At 41.1% G+C, this 25,532-nt stretch overlaps 1 protein-coding gene across 2 annotated transcripts in view; it reads right to left on the bottom strand.

The window, feature by feature from the left end:
* The window catches only part of Smarcc1 (SWI/SNF related, matrix associated, actin dependent regulator of chromatin, subfamily c, member 1), a gene marked incomplete at its 5' end in the record, with an annotated part of 135,052 nt that extends 110,303 nt beyond the window's left edge, over window positions 1-24,749 (bottom strand). For both annotated transcript variants that reach the window (XM_013513379.1, XM_013513380.1), the window contains 5 exon segments: window positions 6,443-6,512; window positions 10,489-10,581; window positions 11,771-11,852; window positions 17,287-17,372; window positions 24,630-24,749. In XM_013513379.1, coding sequence (XP_013368833.1) covers window positions 6,443-6,512; window positions 10,489-10,581; window positions 11,771-11,852; window positions 17,287-17,372; window positions 24,630-24,749 — 451 coding nt within the window.
* Window positions 24,750-25,532: the final 783 nt, after the last annotated feature.

Genomic DNA, 25,532 nt, shown 5'->3' with positions numbered 1-25,532 from the left:
AACTAACTAGATAAGATGAAAATCTGCTCCAATATTTGTTTCTGAGGTAAAGGCTCCACATACCTGTTTAATTAAGAAAACCATCCTTGTAACACAGGATGATTTCTTTATTTTTAAGTAGGGCCTACAACACTTGGTCACCAATTAGGTGTTGAATGGCAGAGCTCCAGCCCTAGTATGCCATGAATTCACAGGGAACAGGTTCCAACTATTCAGGCTCTTCCCATTGGTTCTCACAAAGTGCGCTTCTCTGGCCGGGGCAGGCTGGGGCTTCAGTTGAAGCCAGGTACCTTTCTGGCTTCCTTCTTTTCCTGATCGTTTTCCTTGACATGTTTCAGGAAGCTAACTCGACTGAGTGCTTACTATGCTCAATACTCACATTAATCGTCTTGCCAAGTATCCTGCCCTTAACGTGCTTGTTTACAACAATGCCAACAGCATGCTGGGTAACCCTGTAGACTCTTCCTGTTTTGCCATGGTAACACATGGCACTCCTTTTCGCACAGTATCCATTCCCTTGATGTTTACAGTATCACCCTTTTTGTAGATCTACATGTGTGTGGCTAAAGGAATAACCTTGTGTTTTCTAAAAGGCCTGGAGAACATATACCGGGTTCCCCTCCTCTTTCCCTTCGTGTTTGTCATTTTGGCAAATTCCTGGAGATGGCAGTTTCGGCGGAAAGGCAAGACTCACAAATTAAGAATGTAAAATCAGCTGGGCAGTGAAACATGCTTATTGTCCCAGTACTGTGGGAGGGTGAGGCAGAAGGGTTGAAGTTCAAGCGCAGCCTGAGCAACCTGAAAGACTATTACAAAATAAAAAAATAAAAATGGGCTAAGGATGTAGCTCAGTATGAAGACCTGGGTCCAACCCCCAGTACTAAACAGAGAAAAGGATACATAATCAATACAATTAGCTGTGTGTAAATAGATGCTTAACAAATAATAGTACTTAACTGAAACTTTTTTGTTGTTGTTTTTCTTCTGGTACCAGGAATCAAACTCATGACCTTGTACTTGCCAGGTAGGCACTTTGCCACTGAGCTAAATCCCCAGCCCCCGTAATAGTACTTAAGAAAACAATGAGAACCCAAAAGATGGTGATATGCTACTCAAAACCAATTTTTTTCAAAACATAATTTCATGTTTCAAACTAGTCCAAACTGTAAATATAAAAATATCATTTAGAACTCAATAATTAGAAGGCAAATAATCTACCTTTAAAAAGTACGCAAATGATTTGAAATATAAATAGCCAAAAAGCACATGAGCTCACCATTATTAACAAGAAAATGCAAATTATTAACAAGAAAATGCTTGCTGCCTGGCAAGTGCAACGTTCTGAGTTCGATTCCTGGTACCAAAAAAAAAAACCAAAACACCAAACACACAAAACATCAGAAGCTCGAGGAATCAAACCAAATCACTGGAGGGAAAAATAAAATGTAGCAAGAGAACAAAAGAAGGGTAAAATAACTGCAAGAAGAATAAGTTTTTAAAAAGGCAATATTAAATCCTTCTCTCTGGTTAATTATAAGTGGTGAAAACCACCAATCAAAAGACACTACAGAACAGCCTGAACGAGAGTAAAACTCTGTCTTTAAAAAAAAAAAAAGCCAAGCTTAGTGGTGCAAGCCTATTATCCCAGCATCTGGGAGGCTGAGGCAGGAGAGTACAGTGAGTCTGAGACCACCCTGGACCACATAGCAAGATCCTTTCTCAAAACAATACAACAGAAAACAAAACAACAGCAAAAGGTGTAAAAATATGCTATGTACAAAAGACTCACTTTAGACCAAGAAAAGTAAAGGCAAAAAAAAAAAATTAAAAAAAAAAAAAAAGAAAGAAAGAAAGGTAAAGGCTAGGAAAAGCTATTCTGTCCAAATAATGACTGACAGGTGCCAGGCGTGGTGGCGCATGCCTGTAATCCCAGCACTCGGGAGGCTGAGGATCGTTGTGAGTTCAATCCTGGGCTACAAAGTGAGCTCAAGGCCAGCCTGAGCTGCATATCAACACCCTGTCTCAAAAAGACCAAAAAAAAAAAAAAAAAAACAAACCAGTGACTGATAGGGCACAAGTAGCCATACTGACAATGCCTCTAAATTAAAATTGTCAGAAGAGTCAAAGTAGAACACATCATAAAAAGGTCAATTCACCAGGAAGATAGATACTAACTAGACATAAGTGCTCCTAAACAAGTAGAACACCCCAAAACCGGAAGCAAACAACAAGAGGAAAACAGGGCAGCACAACAGCAGGAAATGTCAATATCCACTATCAGGAGCAGACAGATCAATCACAGCAACTACGAAGACAGAGGTCACGCCAACACCACAGATGCCCAAACAGGCATGTACAAAACACACAACAGGAACAGCTGAAGACGCATTTTCCTAATAAGCACACCTAAAACTTAATCCAGGAGAGATTTCTTGTTAGGACATAAAACAACTCTTAACAAATACAAGAAGGTTAGAATCCCACCAACTGTGTTTTCTGACCACAAGAGAATGACATCAGGAGTTAACAGTGAAAGGAAAACTAGAAAATTCACAAATAGGTGGAAATTAAGACACTCTTGAAAAAAGGAAAAAAACAACAACAACTAAAAAGACACTCTTGAAGAACAAACAGGTCAAGGCCAAAACCACAAGGGAAATTAGAAAAAAATCTTGCAATAAATGAAAACAACCAATAAACACATGAATGCAGGAAAAGTAGTGCTAAAGGGGAAGTTTAACAGCAATAAATACATTAGAAAAGAGAAAAAAAACTCAAATCAATATCTTAAAGGGCCAGAAAAAGAAACTGAACCCAATTCTGCATAAGTAAGGAAATAATAAAAATTAAGAGCACAAACAAAAAACGAAAGGAAAAATTAACACAATTAAAAGACTGTTGAAAAGATTCATAAAACTGACAAGCCCTTACTCAGCTATAATGACTGAAAAAAAGAGACAAAACAACAAAAATCAGAATGAAAGAGGAGAAACTACTACAACTAAAGCCACAGAAAAAGGATCAATTGGGCACGGTGGTGTATGTCTGGAATTTCAGTTACACAAGAGGCTGAGGCAAGATGACGCCAAGTTTGAGGCCACCTGGACAAACCACTGAGACCCTATCTCAAAACAAAAGTCTGGGAATGTAGCTTAGCACCAGCTGGTTTGCCCAGCATACATAAGGCCCTAGGGTCAATTCCCAGTCTCTAAAGGAGAAAGGGGAAAAAAAAGAGAAACAAACAAAAAGGACCCTAAGAAGTTGTAGTGGTCAATGCAATGCCCCAAAAATGGATAACCTAGAAAAAATGAATAAATTTCTAGAATACAACCTTCCTAGACTAAATTATGAAGAAAATATGCATATACCCATAAGCAGTAAGAGGACTCAACCAGTCATTTTAAAAATTCCCAATAAAAAACACAAAGTTAAATGGCTTCCCTGTAGAATTCTACCAAACATAAAACAAAAATTAACAATCTTTTGCAAACTCTTCTAAGGACTGAATAGGAAACAGTAGCAAACTCCTTCCTGAGAGGTGAAAGCCAAGATATTACAAGAAAAATACAAACAAAAATATGTCCTCCTGATTTATAACTTCAATAAAAAACTAACAAAATGAGTTCAACAACACAGTAAAAGGTTATAGAGCCAGGCTTTGTAGTGGGTAGTGGGCACTCAGAAGGCTGAACCAGGAGAGTTGTACACTTGAGCACGTGAGGTCGGAAACAATCGGAGCAGCACGGCAAAACCTTGTCTCAAAAAAAAAAAAAATTTTTTTTTTTTCTTTTGTATTTTTGGGACAAGGTCTCACTAATGCAGTTCAGGTTGACCTTTAACTCACTATGTAGCCCAGACTGGCCTCCAATTCATGGCAATCCTCCTGCCTCAGCCTCCCTAGTGCTGGAATTACAGGCATGCACACGATGGCTAGCAAAAATTTAAAAAAATTTTTAAAATTAGAAACAATTATATACCATGGGATTTATACCTACATAGAAGGTTGCATCAATATATTAAAACTCTCTAACCCCAGGTACTCAGGAGGCTGACACAGGGGAATCACAAGTTAGAGGCCAGCCTGAGCAAGTCTGTCTAGAAAACAAAACAAAATGAACAAATGCAAAAACGCAAGTTCACAACACAAGGCAAAGTGTGTGTCTTCGAGGTTGAACACGTGCAGGGTCCGGGTTTCAATCACACGAATGTTTTCTACAAGCCACACTGGGGATACAGAGTAAGCAAGGAACGAGCACTCAAACACACAACCGTCCGGCACCTCCATCTAGTGGAAGCCAGCTGCTAACACCTAACGGGAAGGAAAGGTGAGGACACAGGGTACAGTAACCGTGCACACTGCACGCAGCGTAAGCCTCTCACCTCAGAGGAGCGCCGTCAGGGAACCGTGTCTTAGACCTGACGCCCACACACACAGACCCCCACAGAATGATCAAACTCTTTTTAAGATCACATTTTCATGCCTGTCCCGTCTATTACACGTTCTCTCCTTCCACCCTTCGCTTTTGATGTTTGTTTTCGCATTCTTCTCTCCTCTGACCTTATTGGTCTTTTCTAAGAACCATTTCACACAGCTGAGCATCTCATTTTCATGTATTTTCTTATTCATTAATTTCTGCTTTCTTTATAATATACGTGTCTTTATGATTAATGTGCTATTATTTTTCCAACTGCTTGACAAAGATGTCTGGGACATGGATTTTTCAGCCCTTCTTCTTTCCTACTATATTCATATAAATGTACCTCTAGGCAAAGCTGCTTTCTTCGTATCTTATAAAACTTAACGTTATACTGCATTATTCTTTTTTGTGTGTATGCCAGGAATTGAACTTGGGGTCTCATGCTTGACAGGCAGGTGCTGTGCCACTAAGCTACATCCCCAGCCCTATTCATTTTTATTATTATTTAATCTCAAAGACTTTCTATTTTCCTTGTAATTTCTTTTTTGATTCATGCATTCTTTAACAATATACGGTACTTCTTAATTTTCTATTACACCTGCTGCATAATTACACTAGTCAAAACAAAAACAAAAACCCGTAAGGGTTACTGGTCACTTGAATCTGACATAATCTGGCTTCTCATATCCTGCAGGCATAATATACTTGCCAGAAAACTCAATTTGGTGCAACCTTATAGATTTATTTCCTGTCTAATAATTTATGCTGTATATTCCAACTCAGTCCTGTGGAAGTGTTTAGTACAAAGTCAGTTGTTGTTTTTTTTTTTTCTTTCCAGTACTGGGGACTGACCTCACGACCTAGCGCTTGCGAGGCAGGTGCTGTACTGTAAGTCCAGAAAATCTTCCATTAATAAAATCATCTTTCACTTGGGAGGCTGAGGCACGAGGACTGCTATGAGTTTGAGTCCAGCCTGGGCTACACAGTGAGTTCAAGATCAGCCTAAACTATACAGCAAAATCCCAACTCCAAAAAAAAAATTCATCTTTCAAATCAATAATTAAAACCAGGCATGGTGGCATATGCCTATCATCCTAGCATTTGAGAGGCTGAGGCAGGAGGATCACTGCAAATTCCAGGCCAGTCTAGGTTAGATAGTAAATTTAAGGCCAATCTGAACTACATAGTGAGACCCTGTCTCAAAAAAACAAAAACCAGTTCAACCAAATGTGGTGACACATGCCCCTAATCCAAGCACTAAGAAAGCTTTGATACTTACAAGTCACTTTTCCACCCTGCCAAAACTGGATAAAAACCCAGGGCCTTCTAACTGAGCTACATCCCCTTTTGTTCTGTTTTGCTTTATTTTTTTAAGGAGCAGGTGGGGGAGGGGAGGTGTCATCATTTAATGCCCTTTGACTCCGGCACTCCCCTCTAATTTACTGCCTATCCAGAAAGCACTGTGAAATAAAGCAGCAGCAACTTACCAACTCTAGGTATCTTGGTTTGTTTTTTTTAATTTGGAGACACAGTTTTACCAAATTGCCCCAGCTGGCCTTGAACATGGTGATTCTCCTGCCTCAGCCTTGAAAAGTACTGTGATTATAAGCAATGCATGATCAGACCCAGCATTGAAAGTCACTTTTTAGGGTTAGGCATGAGGGGTGCATGCCTGTAAATCCCAGCACTCGGAAAGTGAGTGAGGCAGGAGTACTACTGCAAATTCAAGGCCACTCTAGGCTACAGAGTTCAAGGCCAACCTGGACTACATAGCGAGGCCCTGTCTCCAAAAACATATATATATATATATATATATATAATTTAAAAATAAAGCAAAAGCTAGCTATAGGATGTTAACCTCTTCTGCTACAATCTAAAGGCCTTATGGTACGCGATATATATATATATATATAATTTAAAAATAAAGCAAAAGCTAGCTATAGGATGTTAACCTCTTCTGCTACAATCTAAAGGCCTTATGGTACGCGTATGAGTTGATCAGTTCACAACCAGAGCGAACTTACCATCCTCTTGTGAGGAAGGGTATGGATAAATGTGGTGGGAAGCCTTCGACTTCTCATCAGTGAATGTCCCCTGAAAGGTAAATCAACAAAGAACATGAAAATAAAGCATAAAAACTACTAGAGATGTTAGCTACAAATTCTATAAGAATTATAAAAAACATTACTTGATTCACATTTTAAGACTATATTTATTAGTGTTAATCAAGAGAAGGGGTGACTAACATGACAAAAAATATGGTCTGCATACATACAAATTGAGTCTCCCCAAAGCAAAATGCTTGGGACCAAAGTGCTTGGTATTTCTGAGTTCTTCAGATTTTGGATGACTTGCGTAGACTCTACCCGCTGAGCATTCCTAATCCAAACATCTAAAATGTCCCATAATCTGAAACTTTCTGATAATCTAATTTGAGGTTTCGGAGTTCAGATGAAGAATGCTCTGCCTTTAATTCTTAGCTCATTCTGTTTACCTCTCATCAGTAATGTGAGTACTCTATTTCAACCAATTAATTCTTAAACTTACTCAAAATCCATAATAAACTATCATAAATAAGTGATGTGAATCCATGAAGGTTTATGGCACTGAGCAGGGAGCTCTACGACACAGGACAGGACACCCGAAACAACACATGTATAAATGCACCTACTGTAGTTTTAAGCCATGCTGGAGTAACCAAGAAACTGAAGTAAGTCATAGCTAGACCACAACTCAAATACTACGTATAGTCGACAAGATGACTTGAAAGCAATTTAGACCAAAAGGTGCTCATCCTACAGACAAAAATAAAGGCCATTAAGCAGCCAAGCTGAGGCTGGAGGATCATGACATACAAGGCCAGCCTATGCGATGCAGTGAGACCTTGCATCAAAAAAAATAGTGGAAAATCTTACAATCAGTTATAAGTAGTATCTAAATGCATTCCCAGAGTTTTTTTCTTTAGCAGAATATTTACCAACCATTATAATTATACAAACACACTCATGCTTCATCTGAGAAAAACTCAAAAATTTGGACCTATTTAGAGTTGACTACCTTGTAAGATAAGGAATTCTTAACCACTGCAATGTGCAGGTACATTTCTAAGCATCACGAGAGGTGGGAGAGGAGTGCCAATATTCCATGAATACATCAAACAGATTTAGGGTCTTGGCCTGTGGAGCCCATCAGACAGTCCTGGGTTGGAACTATAGTCATTTATTACTTGTATGACATTTTAATGTATCATCACCTTTGGTGAAATAGAATGGCAACAATAATGCCTGCATCGTAAGAATCTTCGTAGGACTGAGCTAATAGATGCAGTGAACTAAGGCTGGTGACAGGTACAATGTAAGCACTCAATCAGTGCGTGCTGTTAATGCACTTAAAATGCAAGGAAAGCCCCGATCACCGGTATTCAGGAACAGCACTACTATTAGAGCTGAGATCTCTTCCCTATGGGTCTACGGGCTAGGCACGGAACTCAGGCATGGAACTCTGACTCTTGCAAGGCACTGGGTTCAACCCCCAGCACCGCCGAAATAAAAAACAGAACAAAATGGAACAAAGAAAGATTCCATGGATCCAGCTGGACTCTTACATTCCTCTTGAGAGTATCCCTAGCACATAACCTACAAAATCATATCTCTTAGGAAACAGCACAGGTAAACATTTACCTTAATTGTACAAAAATTTATAAACTCTTTCAAGCTTGATTTTACAGCAATAAGTGATTTCAGCTTAAAGGCAAGAACCAGCAGGTTAGTTTATTCCATTTGTGCCCTCTAAGCACCACTTTTAATGAAGCTACAATACCTGAGTCACTCCAATAAACAAATACTCCAAAAGACAAAAGGTTAAGTGATCTGTTAAAAGTCATAATGCTACCAGAAAGAAATGGCCCTCACACTGCCCCATCAGACAATTTAATTATACTACCCATCTGTGCTGGTGGCAAGGATGTCATATGTAAGCCAAAAATGATACAAGGTCTGCATTTACCATACTTGAAACCTTTGCTTTCAGAACATACAAAATATTTACTGCTGGATGTGGTGGTGCATGCCTGTAACCCCAGCACTCGGGAGGCTGAGGCAGGAGGATCTCTGCAAGTTCGACACCAGTCTGGTCTACAAAGTAAGCCCAAGGCCAGCCTGAACTGCATAGCAAGACCCTGTCTCACAGGAAAAAAAAAAAAAAAAAAGATATTTACTGAGTGCTAAAACATTTCAAATGGCAATCTCTTGTGCAGCAGAAAAAAATAAAGCTATTTCATGAAGGTTCCCAACCGATCCCAGAAAAACTACATTACAGAAATGATGCTTCAAGAAATTATCTTGCCAGGGATATAGCTCAGCGGCATAAGCGCCTGCCAGGCAAGTGCAAGATCCTGAGTTTGATTACCAGAACCCCCCCCCCCCAAAAAAAAAGAAAAGAAATTATCTTCTACCTGGCGTATTCTCTGCTAGTTCACCATACTGTATTTTATTAGTTTACCCATATGTCATTAATGACAGAAATATATGCAGATACATATGAAACCTAAAGTTTCAGCCTAAAACGAAACTAGGAGGTTAAAATATCACAAAACAGCTCTAAATGAGTCAAAACATAAGCTTATGAAGAGAGCAGATTTTAATTTTTATTACATATTTGCACTACCAGAGACTGAACCCAGAGCCTTTACACCAAGTTATGGCCCTAACCCCTTTTCATTTTTTTTTGGTATAGGGAATCAAACTTAGGACCTTGTGCTTGCCAGGCAGGTGCTGCGCCACTAAGCTGCATCCCTGGCCCTCCCTTTTTCATTTTAAGAGAGTCTAAAATGACCAGGGTGGCTTCAAACTTGCAATCCTCCTACTAGGATTACAGAATTATACCATCATGCCCAGCTTTTTATTCTACTTATATGTGTGTTTGTCTAGTTTGTGTATTTTTTTGAGGCAAGGTCTTGTTACCTAGTTCAGCCTGGCCTTGAGCTTGTTATGTAGCCCAGGCTGGGCTTAAACTGATGGTGATCCTCCTGCCTCAGCCTCCCAAATGCTGGGATTACAGGCATGCATCACGACATATAGCTACATATATATTTCTTTAAAAATGACTAGAAAGAACTCTTACTTTCCAGCCCAGTGTAGTGGTGCACATCTACAGTCCCAGTTATTTGTAAAACTGACACAGAAATATTATAAATTTAAACCCAGCCTGTAGGGTTGGGGATTTAACTCAGCGGCACAGCGCCTGCCTGGCAAGTGTAAGGTCATGAGTTCGATTCCTGGTACCGGAAAAAAACAATAAATAAATAAATAAACCCAGCCTGGGGCTGGAGATTTAGCTCAGCAGCACAGCACCTGCCTAGCAAGCGCAACGTCGTAAGCTCAATTCCCGGTACCAGAAAAAAAAAAAAAAAAAAATTTAAACTCAGCCTTTGCAACATAGCCAAGATTCTATCTGAAAAACAAGAACAACCAAGTAAATGGACTGGGGAATGTAGCTCAGTAGTGGAACACTTGCCTAGCATGCTCAAGGTCCCAGGTAACACACACATACTCACACATAGATAGTAACTAAAAAATTAAAATAAAAAACATAAATAGCATACAAATGATTGGATGGGGAAGAGGGATGTCTTTATTCTAAGTATAGTTCGCCTTCTCTTAGCAATAAATGTGTCATGAACTCTCTGACTTTGTGATTTCTATGATTTAGTTCTGTGAGGGAAAATACACTAGTTTCCTTCACTCCCTCAGTATATTTTACAAGACTATGATAACTACATTCCAGTGCCTTTACTCTAAGCTAAAAATCAGGTTTCAAAACCAAACGGTACTCTAAGAACCCAAAGAGAAGAAGCTGTCTTTATATGCAGACATATGAATCCAAAGATAGGAGCTGGGGATATAGCTCAGAGGCACAAGTGCCTGCCTGCCTAAGCACAAGGTCCTGAGTTCGATTGCCAGTACCTTAAAAAAAAAAAAGACAGAAAGAAAGAAACCCAAAGATACTTGTGACTGACATTTCTCACGGACTTAGCAATGCACCGTGTTTCTGAAGTGACCGGGCCTCTTACCTGATGTCGTTTGATGATATCTTTCAATTTGTTAGCCAACTTCAGGTCAATGTCTGGAATGAGGTAGATGTTGGGTCTGGTCAGACAATTGTTCTGAGGAATGAAGAACAGGCTTTGAAATTCTACTGGTTCTTAAGCTGTGCAACATTATTTATTCCTTGCCCTGAGAGCAAAGTTGGCATTGAAACTTAATAGTTATTAAACTAGGGAGAGGCGACCTGATATAGAAAGTGAAAATAAAACAGCTACTTCAGCAGGTCATTTAAAACTGTCCTCTAAGGGGCTGGGGATTTAGCTCAGCAGCACAGCACCTGCCTGGCAAGCGCAAAGTCGTGAGTTCGATTCCTGGTACCGGAAAAAAACCAAACCCAAAAAAAAAAAAAAAACAACCCGTCCTCTGCTGCTGACTGCACCTGGGCAAAAAATGTTAAGAATCATAATCTAAAGAAATTCAGCAAGTTTTTCATTAAGGTACCAATCATACTGCCAGATTAATCCTCCTAGCCAATCATAGCTAAATTTACCTTAGGAGTCTAATGTAGTATATTCAACTACATCTTTAACTTGGGAGGAAATTATAGCTCTTTCTTCCAATTTCTAATCATAAAAATATCAATAAAACATGTTTATTAACACCTTCCTCCAAGACTGAAATTCAACCGACAAAACACATCAAATTACTTCCCAAGTTAACAGTCTATGGTCAAATGACTTTCACAAATTAATTTTTGCCTGTTACATTTCCCCAGAAGTTTACTTTAGTGATCACTATAAATTACCAGTCAATAAAATATCAGGAAAGTGGTCTAGGGATCTAGCTCAGTGGCAGAATACTTGCCACGTGCTGGGACTTGAACCCCAGTACCACCAAACAAAAAAACTAGAGACACGACAAAAGCAATTAAGCATTCTCTCATTCCAGGTTATAATTCAGTTAGCAAAGGCAGATCTACACTTATGTCACAACTATGGAACAAACAAAATGACTGCAAAGTGAAGTGACTACAGGATGAGAGGTCATTTCCACTAAGTGAAATAAAAGGGGCTCAAAGAATGGGTAGAGTAGAATAATGGTATCACGGATTATTACACCAGAAATTTAAGAATAGTCTCCAAGTGACAAGATCACTCATTAGCTGTAATCCCCCAAATACCCATAAAAATAACAAAACAACCTATTTCAGAAAATTTTTTTCCTTTGGCCTTTTGGAATTCAATGTAGGCAGTGATGGAACTGAAAGTGCATTTTAAAAAAGTGTAATAATCTAACTTTCACAGTTACCTGCACCAATGTTTTTTCAATGTTCATAAACATCTCAACATTACGATCCATTCTGGATGGATTCTGTAAATCAAATCTCCGCCTAAAAGAGAACAAAATCATTAACAAGCTTGTCTCCCACCTTAAACACAGGTAAAAATTTGATTCCAGAATTCAACGCAAATGAATATAAAGATTTGGAAGTTATAACAGCACTCTACAAAATGCATTAATGTATTCTCCTGTAAGTGTAAGAATACAGCATCAGCTGGACATGGTGGTGCACACTTGTAATCCTAGCACTCAGGAGGCTGAGGCAGGAGGATCTTTGCAAGTTCGAGACCAGCCTGGTCTACAAAGTGAGCTCAAGGCCGGTCTGAACTGCATAGTGAGACCCTGTTTCAAAAAAAAAAAAAAAAAAGAATATAGTATCAGTCAAAATGGAGTATAAATTTCACAAAGCACCTCATTTTCTTTGAAATCTTGTAACATTTTACATTCTATATAAAAGAAAAATACTGGACAAATCCAAAGGCAAAGATATTTTTAAGTAAGGTTTAATCTACTTTATATATACTTAAAAGTCTTGCTAAACCAGGCATGGTGGTGCACTCCTGCAATCCCAGCACTTGGGAGGCTGAAGCAAGAGGAGCTTAAACAGGAAAATCACTGTGAGTTCAAGGTCAAGCTGGGCTACACAGAGAATTCATACAGGCGTGTACCACCATGTCCTGCAGAGTCTGAACTGCATATGGAGACGCCGTCTCAAAAAACAAAAACAAAAACAAAAACAAAAAAGTCTTGCTAAAATTTAACTATGCGGGGCCAGGGATACAACTCAGTGGCACAAGTGCCTGCCTGGCAAGTGCAAGGTTCTGAGTTCAATTACCAGTACTAAAAAAAAAAAACAACACAAAAAAAAACAACTCTGCCTATGTGTTCTCTTTGATACAAAGGAAAACATCTTGGATACTTAATCCTAACAGTTGTAAGATATATTATTAAACAGACAAGAGAGCTGGGGCAGCTCTAGTACAGTGCTTGCCTAACATGCATGGGTCCCCTGGGTTCAACTCTCAGTACCACCAAAATAAGGGACGAAAACTAAACTAAAAAGATGAGATTTATTCAAGTAAAATTTCCAACTGGCCACAGTGATGTACTAGGGCAGAGATTATCCCTTAGTCTGTGACTATGTGCGCGTGGGGGATACCCCAAACCGTTAAGTACCAATAAAAAGTAAAGTACCTGTTACAGCTTACTGACTTATATCTAGACGTCCCCCTAAAGCCTCATATGCTCATAGGTGGGGCTTTTGGGAGGTGACTGGATCACGGTTGTGTAATACTGGATTATGGGTGCATGATTCATCCACCACTTGTTTAGCGCAGACCTGGGTGTGACTGAGGGATTTACTGAAGACAGAAGATCCACCTGAGTATGAGTGGCGCCAACCAATAAATAGGCTTGCAGCCTGGATGGGGTAAATCGAGGAAAAAGGAAGGGTTGCTGCCTCCTGCCCTCCCTGCCTGGAGTGTTTCTCTTCTGCAATCCCCTCTGCTGTGCTGCCCCCTGCCTTGGAGCCAGCAGACTGTGGGATGAAACCGCTACAAACCTTTCCTCCTTTAACTTCTGGGTGTTGTGTATTTTGTTCCAGCAATGCGAAAAGTAACCAAGCAGATACCGGTACCACAGCAAAGGGGTCGTCACTGTGACGCTGCCTGGAAATGTGGCTCAGAAGCCTTTGAAACTGGCTTGGGGGAAAGAGTTTGGAAAGTTTTGGAGATGCTGGCTGGAGAAGCAGCCCTGGAATACTGCGAGCTGAGTTTGATGGGATTTTCTGGTCAGAGCTCAGAAGAGCAGAAGGCTGATAGAAACGCAGCTGGTAAAGAGGTTTCAGCTAGGAACAAGGACTGACAGACAGCTGGGCCGCCATCATCTTTAACCCCTTTAACTGTATGTCCTCCATTTAGCATTCCTCTTCCCCCATCTAATCTCAAGGTTCTCCTCATCCGTAGGTAGCTTATAAATCCTTTCCATACTGTTCTGGTCTTTATGTCCACCTTCTTGGCAAAATTGATCTTTGAGGCCACTGCTTTCCTTAATGTGGTGAAGAATCTCTATTAATGATGACTTGCTAAAATTTTTCCCCATTATTTCTTTAAACCACCCAAGCCTAACATTCTGGGGTTGGCTTAACCTATTCTGAACCAATTCCAAATAGTTTAATGTTTACAAAGCCTTAGGTTTCATCCTCCATGTATTTTACTTAACACCTACTTGGGTTTGTCTCCATTTTAATTCTTTAAACACCAGTATCCAGGGAGAGGAACAGAGCTCAGGGAGTAAGAACAATGACTGGGGCCTCAAGTTGCTCTGGGTTCCAATTCTGACACCACCATTTCTGTAATCTTGAACAACTTACTACTCAATTATCAATTTCATGACTGTAACAGTGTACTGTGGCTTTTGTAAAGGTGAAATGAGGTACATACGGTACAGCTCTGCAGGGTGCTTCTGCCTAATACATGGTAGGTGATCAACAAACATCAGCTACAGTAATTTGAAAGTAGGAGCAGTTGCTAAGAATCTAATCCAGGGTCTCTCACATGCAAGGCAGACCCACTACCATGGAGTTATAGCCCCCGATCTCAGTTGTAGCTTTTTAAACCATTACCATGTACTTCTAGAATGAGGAGGTAGGACTCTGGAGTTTACACACTTAACTTGCATGGTAGCCTATTTTATCCTGGAGATGATGTTCTCCACATCTCAAAACGTTCTTTCTAAACTCTGTAGCTTGTCCACAAGCGAACTGGAAATTATCGCTTCCAGAGTCAGTCCCCAAGTCACTTCCTCTGTGAAGCAACTTCCACCTTCCTTCACATTCGTAACACAGCCTGTGCACACTGCTGCTACAGCCCGGTAACAGAACTATCTTGCTGGCAAGACAATGTAGGGCCAGGTGTGGTGCACCCCTGTAATCCCAGCACTAGGGAGGCAGAAGCAGGGGACTTGCTACAAGTTCAAAGCCACCCCAGGTTACACAATGAATTCAAGGTCAACTCTAAAGTGAGACACTGTCTCAAAAAAGAATAAGACAGGGTTGGGGATACAGCTCAGTGTAACAGGGCCTGCCTGGCAAGTGCAAGGTCCTGAGTTCAATTCCCAGTACCAAAAAAAAAAAAAAAAAGGAAAAAATAAAAGGTCACTTTCCATATTAGGAAAATTTTTTTAAACTTTATGTATACCGGGCTTAATTTCTCACTGCCAAGCAAAAAATGGAAACAAAACATTTTCATTCAATAATCTCTTTGAAAGCTCGGTGTGGTGGTGCACAACTGTAATCGCAGCACTCGGGAGGCTGAGGCAGAAGGATCATTGTGAGTTTGAGACCAGCTTGGGCTACAAAGAGAGCTCAAAGCCAGCCTGAACTGCACAGCGAGACCCTGTCTCAAAAAGACATAAAAAAAAAAAAAAAAAAAAACACATAGGGGGCTGGGGATTTAGCTTAGCGGCACAGCGCCTGCCTGGCAAGCGCAAGATCATGAGTTCGATTCCTGGTACAGGGGGAAAGAAAAAAAAAAACAACTCTCTCTCTCTCTCTCTATATATATATATATGTATGTATATATCTCTTTCAAGGGCATAAAATATGATCACAGCATACAGGAATCTGTTTAGAACTGTAATAATGATCAACAAATACCCAGGCATTCAGCATGCCGGCACATATACTTTTGTTTTTTTATTGAACCTGGCTGTCAGTAACCTCTCCTTCATGAACTATATGGACCTAGGAATGTCAAAACCACTGCCCGTTCACAAGCAACAAAGCAATAAACTAACCAAATTACATCATGCTAAAAAGCTGCACAGCAAAGGAACAATAACACAGTGAAGAGACAACCTATAGGATAGGAGAAAATATTTGCAAACAGTTCATCAGGTAAGCAATTAATATGCAGGTAAGCAATTAATATGCAAACTCTTGCCACCTGTTACCACATGCCTGAAATCTCAGCACTGGAGGCTGAGACAGGAGAACTGCCATGAATTCAAGGCCAGCCGGGGCTACACAGCAAGACCCTGTCAAACAACAACAACAACAAAAAAAACCCAGAATCTATTAACAGTAAATGAATACAGCGCTGATTTCAAAGCAGGTAAAATTCATCAGGAATGTAGCATGATGGCAGAGCAACTGCTTAGGATGCACCAAGTCCTAAGTTCAGACCCTAGCACCACCTCCAGACCAAAGCCAGGCAGTCTGTCTTTTTAATATATCGGCCTGGCTGGGTGAGGAGATGCCTCATCATAGTTCTGACTTGCATTTCTCCGATACTCCACGCTGTGGAGTGTTTTTCATATAGCTACTGGCCATGTGCATGCAAGTCTTTCACCCATTCTTTAAATAGGTGCGGTGCTGCACACCAATAATCCCAGCAGTCTGGGAGGCTGAGGCAGGAGGACAGCAGAAGTTTGAAGCCAGGTGGGCAACTTAAAAGAGACCCTGTCTCAAAAAATCATAAATGAGGCAAGAGGATAGTTGCAAGTTCAAGGCCAACCTGAGCTACACAGTGAGTACAAGGCCAGCCTTAACTGCACGATGAGACCTTGTCTCCTAAAAAAAAAGAGGAAGAAATTAAAACACAAGTCATAGAAAGTCCTCAGGAAAAAAAAAAAAAAAGAAAGCACTAGGGATGTGGCTCATTGAGAAGGTACTTGGTTCAGTCTCCGATATGACCACCAAAGAAAAGTATGTATGAAACATATAAACGAAGGCCGAGCTCATCAATGGCTATATACTCAGAGGAAATGAACTCAGCGTATCAGACACCTGCACTGTCATGTTTACTCCAACCTTTCTCTTCAGTCACAGCACTGAGGATGGAACGCACTGGGTCTTGTGCATGCTGGGCGAGTGTGACTAGAGCACTGCAGCAAGTCCGAACTCAAACCTTAAATATACCTAGTGACAGATAAACAGATAAAGTAAACGTGTCCCATACACAAAATGGGATACTATTTACTTGGTCATTAAGAACAAAATCCTGTCATTTGTCACAAGAATGAGCCTAGAGGATGTCACATTAAGTAAAATAAGTTAGGCACCAAAGGAAAACCACTTCTTGCTGTGTCCAGCTCTGGGTCCACCTCCAGCACCAAAAACAAACAAGAAAGCCCCAAAACTTTATCAAAAAGAAATAATAAACCAGGTGTGGTGGCGCATGCCTGTAATCCCAGCACTCGGGAGGGTGAGGCAGGAGGATCGTTGCCAGTTCAAGACCAGCCTGGGCTACAAAGTGAGCTCAAGGCCAGCCTGAATTGCATAGCGAGACCCTGCCTCAAAAAGACAAAAAAAAAGTAGACATAATAGTGTTTGACATTTTTCTTCCATGTAAAACAAAGTACATCAGGGCTCTTAATATAACACGACTTACCTTGTACTCAGTCCCACTACGCTTACAGAATTCTCCAACACCAAACAAAACAATGTGATTTAACATTAAAACACTTACATATCACAAACTTACCACCCCTGTTCGTTTTTATACTTGTAAGCAGCCCCAAGAATGTGACACAAGGTGCCTCCAGCTTTGAAGTCCATGAAACACTTTGCCTGAAAATGACACAAAGCACACGTGAGGAAAAAAAGATTGACAAAATGATGCATCTAAATTCTAAATTTTAAAAATCAAAGATATAAGTAAGAGCTAACTTAATAACCTCTTTAAAATCTTTTTCCTCAGTACTGGGGATTGAGCCAGGGCCTTCCATCTTAGCTCCATCCCCAGACCCTTTTTTTTTTTGAGATAACGTCTCGCCCTCTTACTAAAGTGCCCAGATTGATCTTGAATTTCCAACCTTCCTGCTTTAGCCTCCCGGAGTTCTTGGTTTACAGACATGTTCCACCACATGCAGCTTTTAAGAGATATGAAGAAATGTTTCTAAAAATTTGTAAGAATGTTTCCTTTTAAACTGCACTGACATTATTTTTGAATAAACAATCTTAAAAAGCATCAGTTAAAAAATACACATGTTGTTGGGCCCAGAAGTCCATGTGTGGAATCCCAGCTACTAAGAAAGGAGACAGGAATTAAGACAGGATTCAAGTTTGAAGCCAGTATGAGCAACTCAGCAAGACTGCCTCAAAATTTTAAAAACACATGGTGATATAATCTCTGCACTTGGGAGGCTGAGGCAGAGAACTGCTGCAAGTTCAAGAGAAGCCTGGGCTACAAAGAGAGATGCTGTCTCAAAAAATCAAAAATTAAAAAAAAAAAATTTTAAGGATGGGAAAGTACAGTACCTCATTGGTACACAGCTTGCCTAACATGCACCAGAAAGAAAAAAAAAACTGTTTCAAAAGGAAACACTAACTGGGCATGGGGCATATGCCTGTACTCCCAGCACGCAGGAGGCTGAGGCAGGAAGATCACAGTGACTTTGAGGACAGCTTGAACTACATAGTGAGTTCAAAGCTAGCCTGAACTAAACAACAAGACCCTATTTTAACAAAAAAAGCAACACGATTGGACAAAACAGTGAAACCCTTTAAATACAAAATTTCAGAAAAAAAAATTTCAGTTATACACAATTTCTAACATTGGTTTTCCCTTGGAATAAAAAAAATATTAGTACACCAGTAGATTTTATGGTTTTGGCTTTTTTTAAATCTTTTTGAGACAGGGTCTCGCTATGCAGTTCAGCCTTGAGCTCACTTTGTAGCCCAGGCTGGTCTCAAACTGGCAACGACCCTCCTGCCTCAGCCTCCTCAGTGCTGGGATTATAGGCGTGTGCCACCATGCCCAGCTGATTTTTATGTTTTTGAGACACGCTTTTACCATGTACCCTAGGTTGTCCTTAAATTCACAATTCTCCTGTCTCAGCCTCCCAAGAGCTGGGATTATAGGCATATGCCACCATACCTGGCAATTTTTCTTCCTTCAGATACCTTACTTCAGATTATAGAAAGATTGTAACTGAGCTTAGTTAGTAATTTTAATGATCACTAAAACCAGAACTTTAATGTTATTAATAGCCTGCCATGTACTTTTTCTTTAAAATTTACAGTACAATAGATGGAAAAGAATGACATGGTACAAACATTAAGAGACAACAAGCAGTTGCCAGGGGCTGGGGAAGGGGGCTGGGGATTTAGCTCAGCGGCAAAGCTGAGCATCTTGGCACACACTGTAACCCCAACTACTCAGGAGCCTGAGGCAAGAGGATGCAAGTCCAGGGATAGGCTGGGTTAACAGCAAGATTCTGTCCCAGAAATATAGTAAGAAAGAACACAGCATGGTGGCACATTCCTATATAACCTCAGCACAATGGGAGGCTGAGGCATGAGAGTTCCAAATTTGGAAGTGGGAGTTCAGGACCAACCTCTGCTACACAGTAAGACTCCCATCTCAAACAAACGAAAGAACAAACAGGGGACAGGCATTTTTTTAAAGAACTGAATTCTCCAGCTAGAATGCGGACACACATCTATAATTCCAGCATCTGAGGGGCTAAGACAGGAGGATCACCTCCAGTTCAAGGCTAGCCAGCCAGCCTAGTGAGTTTAAGACCGTTCTACACGGTGGCACACTCCTGTAATCCCAGCACTTAGGAGACTTGAGGCAGGAAGATCGTTGCAAGTTTAAGACCAGCCTGGGCTACAAAGTGAGCTCAAGGCCAGCCTTTGAATTGCACAGCAAGACCCTGTGTCAGAAAGACCAAAAAAAAAAAAAAAAACCTGCACTCTCCATAAATGAAAAGATTCTTCGTGCCTACAAGGAAAGAGATTTGGGATTAGAGATGGTCCTTAGAACCAGCTCCGAACCCACTAGATAAAAGGTGAAAGTCATAGTCAGGGAGTGGACACCCACAGGCACTCACTGTATCCCCTGCATCCCCAAGGACCCATTCTATGCACCTCAGGCTGCGACTGCTCACGACACCCACGAGCACTCACTGTATCCCCGGGACCTATTCTATGTACCCCAGGTTGCAACTGGCAGAGGCCTCGCCCTCACTGGGTGCTACATTCTTCTGAGAAATAATGGGAAACCTAAGAACAGGTAGCAAAATTGGGGCTTTCCAGAGCCATGGTGCTGAGTGTGGCAGATGTGCCCTAGTTAGAGTGCAGGAGTCAGGGCAGCTCCAGCTCCAGCCGGCTGTTCCCGCAGCTGTGTGAGCTCACCACTCTGAATAGCTGGCTGTGTATTTATACTTGGCTGTTAAACTGGAAGCTTAATCCTGTCCTCCTGGGTGTGTGTCAGTGGTCTCTTCCTACTTATGTAATCCATCTAAGCTTCTGCTCAGCTGAACGAACCGCAGAGAAATCAGCGGTAATACTTAACACACTTTCAGTTGTGCTGCGGTGTCCTTATCTCTACTCCTTTTGAAACCAAGAGAAACTCTGAATAAAGCCTCTGGCCTCCATTTCTTTCAGCGACTTACCTTCCTCACCAAGTTTACAGATCAAGTAGCTATTGGCTTTGTTACAGGTGACAACTCTGACACAAAAGTCACCACTGCCAACAGCTGCCTAAGGTACTGTTCAGGACCTCGGGAGTCCACTCTGTCAAGTGATGTCGGAGGGCAGAGGACCCCACCTCAGACCGTGAACTCTGAGTGATCTGCATCTTCAGTTGCCTTTGAATCTGTGATTCAGCCTTCGGAATAGCAAGGATTTAGTGCCTGGACCCTTTTTTCTGTTTTGTTTTTAATTTGGTAATATCTTTCACATTAGTATAAGGAATTTTTGTCATGTATTCTGCACACTGGTGATTTGTCAGAAATACTTATAAATATCTTCTCTTGTGTGACAGTTTATATTTTCAGACCCATAAAGATGGTTTTTAGAATAGAGGTATACTTTTGTTTTTTCTTTTTCTTTTTTTTTTTTTGAGACAGGTTCTCGCGGTGTAGTCCAGGGTGGTCTTGAACTCACTGTGGAGCCCAGGCTAGCCTCACACTCTTGGCCATCCTCCTGCCTCAGCCTCCTGAGTGCTGGGATTACAAGCCTTTGCCTCCACATCTGGCCTGGAACAGAGGTTTTTTTAACATAGAGCAGAGATGTTTTGTATACAAGGCAAGCTAGTCAATATTTTGTGACTTTGCATGACCTTTCTTGGTTTCTTGGACGTACTCATTCTCCACGCTTTTGTTTACCTCTTCATATCCATTTTGTAGCACAGTCATTTATGGACCCTACCAACAGACATGCTCCTCCTCGCCAGTTATTAGCACTTGCTGTGTCTTTATGAAGTCAGACTTCACAACATAAGGCCTGTTTTGCTTGCTAGTAATGTGCTAGTCATTGGAAAGATGAATTTGCCAAGTTTACTCATAATGCTGTTATAGGTGAGGAGGTAGGAGTCTGGGGTCACGCCTGCCTCCCTACTAACAGGATTTGAGATACCATGGGTAAAGGCGCGGTGGCATGAGGCAAGGGAAGGGGCAGGGGCGGTGGCCTGTGTGTATGTAATCAACTTTGTGGCTCTTCACGGTACAAACGAGCACACAAGTCTTAATGTACCCGCCTTCCATTTACACTTTTACATTTTCCAAGAAAACTTCTCAACCAACAAGGACAAGCCAGTAATCTATTTTCAGCTCTAAGTTCTGTAAACTACTTAGCTAGTATCAATTCTTCCACCCTAACTTCAATGAGCTTCACTGTCATACACTGTGATTCTCACAGCTTCCCCATGGGATTAGTAAAGCAAAGAACATTTTCCAGGAAATAGAGGCACAAGGCAAGAGCCTTCCCACAAGGTTAGAGAATGCGCGGTCACGGCTATTTAGTTCCCAGCCCAGGGTGAGGGCTGGCTAATGCTACTGAAGTGGACCAGCAGCCAGAAAATACAGATAGCACAGAAAACTAAAGGTCATGGGGTTCAGTGTCAACTAAAGTATTTGGATTTGATAATCACAAGTCTTACAATACTGGGGTTTGAAGCAGGCATGGTGGTGCATCGCTGTAATGCCACCACTTGGGAACCTGAAGCAGGAAAACTGACAGCAGTCTAAAACCAGTCTGGACTACACAGTGTGTTCCAGAACAGCCTGAACTAAATAGTGAGACCTTACTTCAAAAAATCGAAACTAATAAACAAACTATAAAAAGCTTGTAACAGGGATGCGGATGCGACTCAGTAGCATAGCCCTTGCCAAGTGTGTGCGACCCTGGGTACCACATCCACCACAGGAAAAAAAAAAATTGTAACTGGATTATCTAAAAAAGTTTCAAATATTCAATAGAGGCTGAACGGCTGAGCACTTGCCTAACACACACAAGTGTCCTGGGTTCCATCCCCAGCACCCCCCAAACAAAACAAGTATCAATAAAAGACAAACAGAAAATTCTTTAGTACAGAAAATAATTACCACAGCAGGCCTGACAGGACTCTCTTCACTAAGGCCTAATTTCAAAGCTGGCACTTAGAAAATCTCACACAAATTGTTGCTAGCCAATTAACTGTGTTTTTCTGTTGTTCTGAGACACAGTCTCACTCTATAACCCCCCACACCCTGTACCAGGAATTGAACTCACAACCTTGAGCTTGCCAGGCAGGCGCTGTGCCGCTGAGCTAAATCCCCATCCCCTTCTCACGCTATAATTCAGGCTGGCCTGGAACTCCCAGCAATCCTCCTGTCTCAGCCTCCCAAGGGCTGGGATCACAGATGTGCGCCCCATGCCAGCAGGCCAGTTAACGATACAAAAGATGAGTGCACAGACTGGGGAGACGATAAGCTTTACAAGAAACACCCACTGATTCCTGAGTCTGGGACATGGTGCGTGCTGGACAGAAGGTTCCTGTCACCAGCCCCCAGTAACAACCTCAGACCTTAGACTCCACTTCCACTTCCCACGTGCACTGCACCTCCTCAGGGCTACAAGACCCAGCCTGCCTGGGCAAGCACACAAGGAAGCTCCCAGGGATGCTTCCTACCCTGTGGTAACAAACCCCGGAGACGAGCACACCTGCAAGTACAGCTCCATCAAGTCTCCAAATGAAGGGTAGTCTCACAGACCAAATAACTTTTCTGAAAAAGCACTCACAGAAGATACACAAACATTCAACATCATTAGTCCCTGAGAAAATGCAAATTAAAACTACAAGGAGATCCCACCAGAACGGCTCAGACTATAAGGATTAACCCTACACAGCACTGACAAGGACATGGAGGCAGTGGAACTCTCACACTGATAAACACAATGTAAAATGATGCACCCAGGCCAGAAAATGACACACCCAATTTTGTAAAGTATTCTGCACCCAAGTTATTTACCCAGGAGAAGGAAAACCAGCATACACATTAACGGTAACAGCAGCTGCTTTACTCTGTAAGCTGGCAACAGGGCTGAGGGTGTAACTCAGTGGAAGCGCCTGCCTAGCGTGCACGAGAGGCCTTGGGTTCAACCCCTAGCACCAGAAATTAAAAACTGAAAACAAGAGAAAGAAAACTGAAGTAACTCAGATTTGTAGCTCCACAACAGACCACTTGTTTCAAGACAGGGTCTCGTTAGTAGCTTAGCCTGGCCTTTACCTAGATGAAGGCTAGCCTCAAACAGCTATCCTGCCTGCCTGGGTGAGCACGACAGGAAGCCCCGGTGGATGCCTCAGCCTCCCCCAGCCATCATTTTTATTTGAAGGGTTAAAAAATATTTTTAGTATTAGATCCTTTTTCCTTTCCAAGTCCAACTTCTCAATTATCATCTTATAGAGCACACACTGTGAGCCAAGTGTAACTTGGGATTCCGCATGTAAAGTCCCACTTTGTTAAAAAAAAAAAAAAACTATCTCATACTATCACTGCTTATTCAGGAAAAAAAAGTTCAAGCAAAGACTTTCTATGTTTCACTCAAACATTCTTAGCTTTGTTAACTATCTCATCCATTTTACCACTACGACACATCACATCAATCCCTTCCACTTGGAAAACGATGAACACTACTTTGAGGAAAGAGAAGTACATCTGGTCTCACTGGCATTAAACCATGAATTATTTTTAATTATGGCTTCTGCCTAAAAATACTCTTCCCTAAGCTTTAAAATCTGGAAGTAAATAATGGCTTAGTGCCCAGGAATGAAATACAACACAAATAAAGCCCTGTTAGTCAAGCAGGCATGGTGGCCCACACAGGGAGGAAGAGGCAGAAGGATCTGAGTTCAAGGCCAGCTTAGACTACACTATGAGACCCTCTCTCACAACAAAATCCTCTGTGGTAAGTACCCCTTGGAAGACATGCATATTCTTAATTCAGAATACCAAAATAATTGATTCATATACAGTATATGTTATGTGTAAATTTTATTCTACATTATGTTATACTTGATAGTGGCTCAATCAATATATTACAGCACTGCAAGCAATTAAAACCTTCAGCCAGTTCCTAATATAATCTAATCCAGTCCATAATGTAAAAGAACAAGAAATTGAGAAAAAGAAATTTGGAGCTTTCAGATGACTCAGGAAATAATAACTATAAGCACACACAGAAAAGAGAAGGATCAAGCAAATGGATAAAATGTTAAGTGATTAGGAATTCTGAGGGAAGCAAAAAACGCCTATCAATATTTTCAACAAAAGCAGAGAACATGGGCCTCACATTTGCAAGGCCCTGGGTTTGATACTCAACACTGCAAAAACAGAGGAAAAAGTTAACAGTATGATAGGTTAAGTCCCACAGTGATTACTGCAGCAATACATCTTCAGTGACTCCTCAAAAGCAGCTTCCTGCTATTAAAAAGGAGTAAAATTCTGTTGCTGAAATTCCATAGCGAATCCACCATTTTCTTTTCCTAATTCCACAGGCTGTCAGTGGCAAAGAGTACAGAAAGGGAGATGCAACAAGTAAAAAGTGAAATTTACTTACAGGTAGTTTGGTGAAGGCTGGGTTGGTGACATGCTTCCCAAAGGCATCTTCCTGGAATTGAAGAAGTTGTACCACCAGTCCAGCCAGCGTTTTATTGGTAGGAGCATCGGCATGAACATACTGCAAGACAAAGACAGGGACTCAACAACTGGTGTGACTGCTGCAGGAGAAAGTGGTTACTGTCTAGTGCCTCGGCACAGGCATTGTGGCAAGTTTACAATGTCTGAGACATGCTCTTTGCTGTAAAGGAAGTTAAAAAAAAACAAGGATATGTATACACACAAAAATAATTACGATGAGCCGGGGGAAGATTGAGGCACACCTGTAATCCCAATACTCTCGATGACAGGAGGACTGCAAATTCACACCTAGGCTGAGCAACTCACAACTTAGTGAGACTTTTTCAAAATACAAAATAGGGGCTGGGGATTTAGCTCAGAGGCACAGCACCTGCCTGGCAAGCACAAGGTCGTGAGTTCGATTCCTGACATTGGAAGAAAACAAAAACAAACAAAACACAAAATAAAAAAAGCATGAGAGTATAGTTCAGTTCAAAGACACCAGGTTTAATCCCCAGTCTCCCAAACTAATCACAGTAATGATGATAATAACGACGACGAAATGTGGACCATTTGTACTTGTCCATGCCTATAATCCATGCTATTTCAAAGTCTGAAGAAGAAGCACTGAGACAGCCCAGGCAACATAGCAAGTCCCTTCCTCAAAAAAAGGAAGGAAGGAACAAAGGAACAACCTATGATCAAAAATTGTAGTCAGGACTGGGGATATAGCTCAGTGGCATAAGCGCTTGCCTGGCAAGCCTGAGGTCATGAGTTTGATTCCCGGTACCAAAAAAAAACAAAAACAAAACTTGTAGTCAATATTTAAATTAAAACAATATAG

Source organism: Chinchilla lanigera, unplaced genomic scaffold, assembly GCF_000276665.1.
Source record: "Chinchilla lanigera isolate Chin_1 unplaced genomic scaffold, ChiLan1.0 scaffold00019, whole genome shotgun sequence".
In the NCBI taxonomy this organism is placed as follows: Eukaryota; Metazoa; Chordata; class Mammalia; order Rodentia; family Chinchillidae; genus Chinchilla; species Chinchilla lanigera.
Note: the sequence above shows the minus strand (reverse complement) of the source record. Positions and strands in the feature narration are given on the sequence as shown.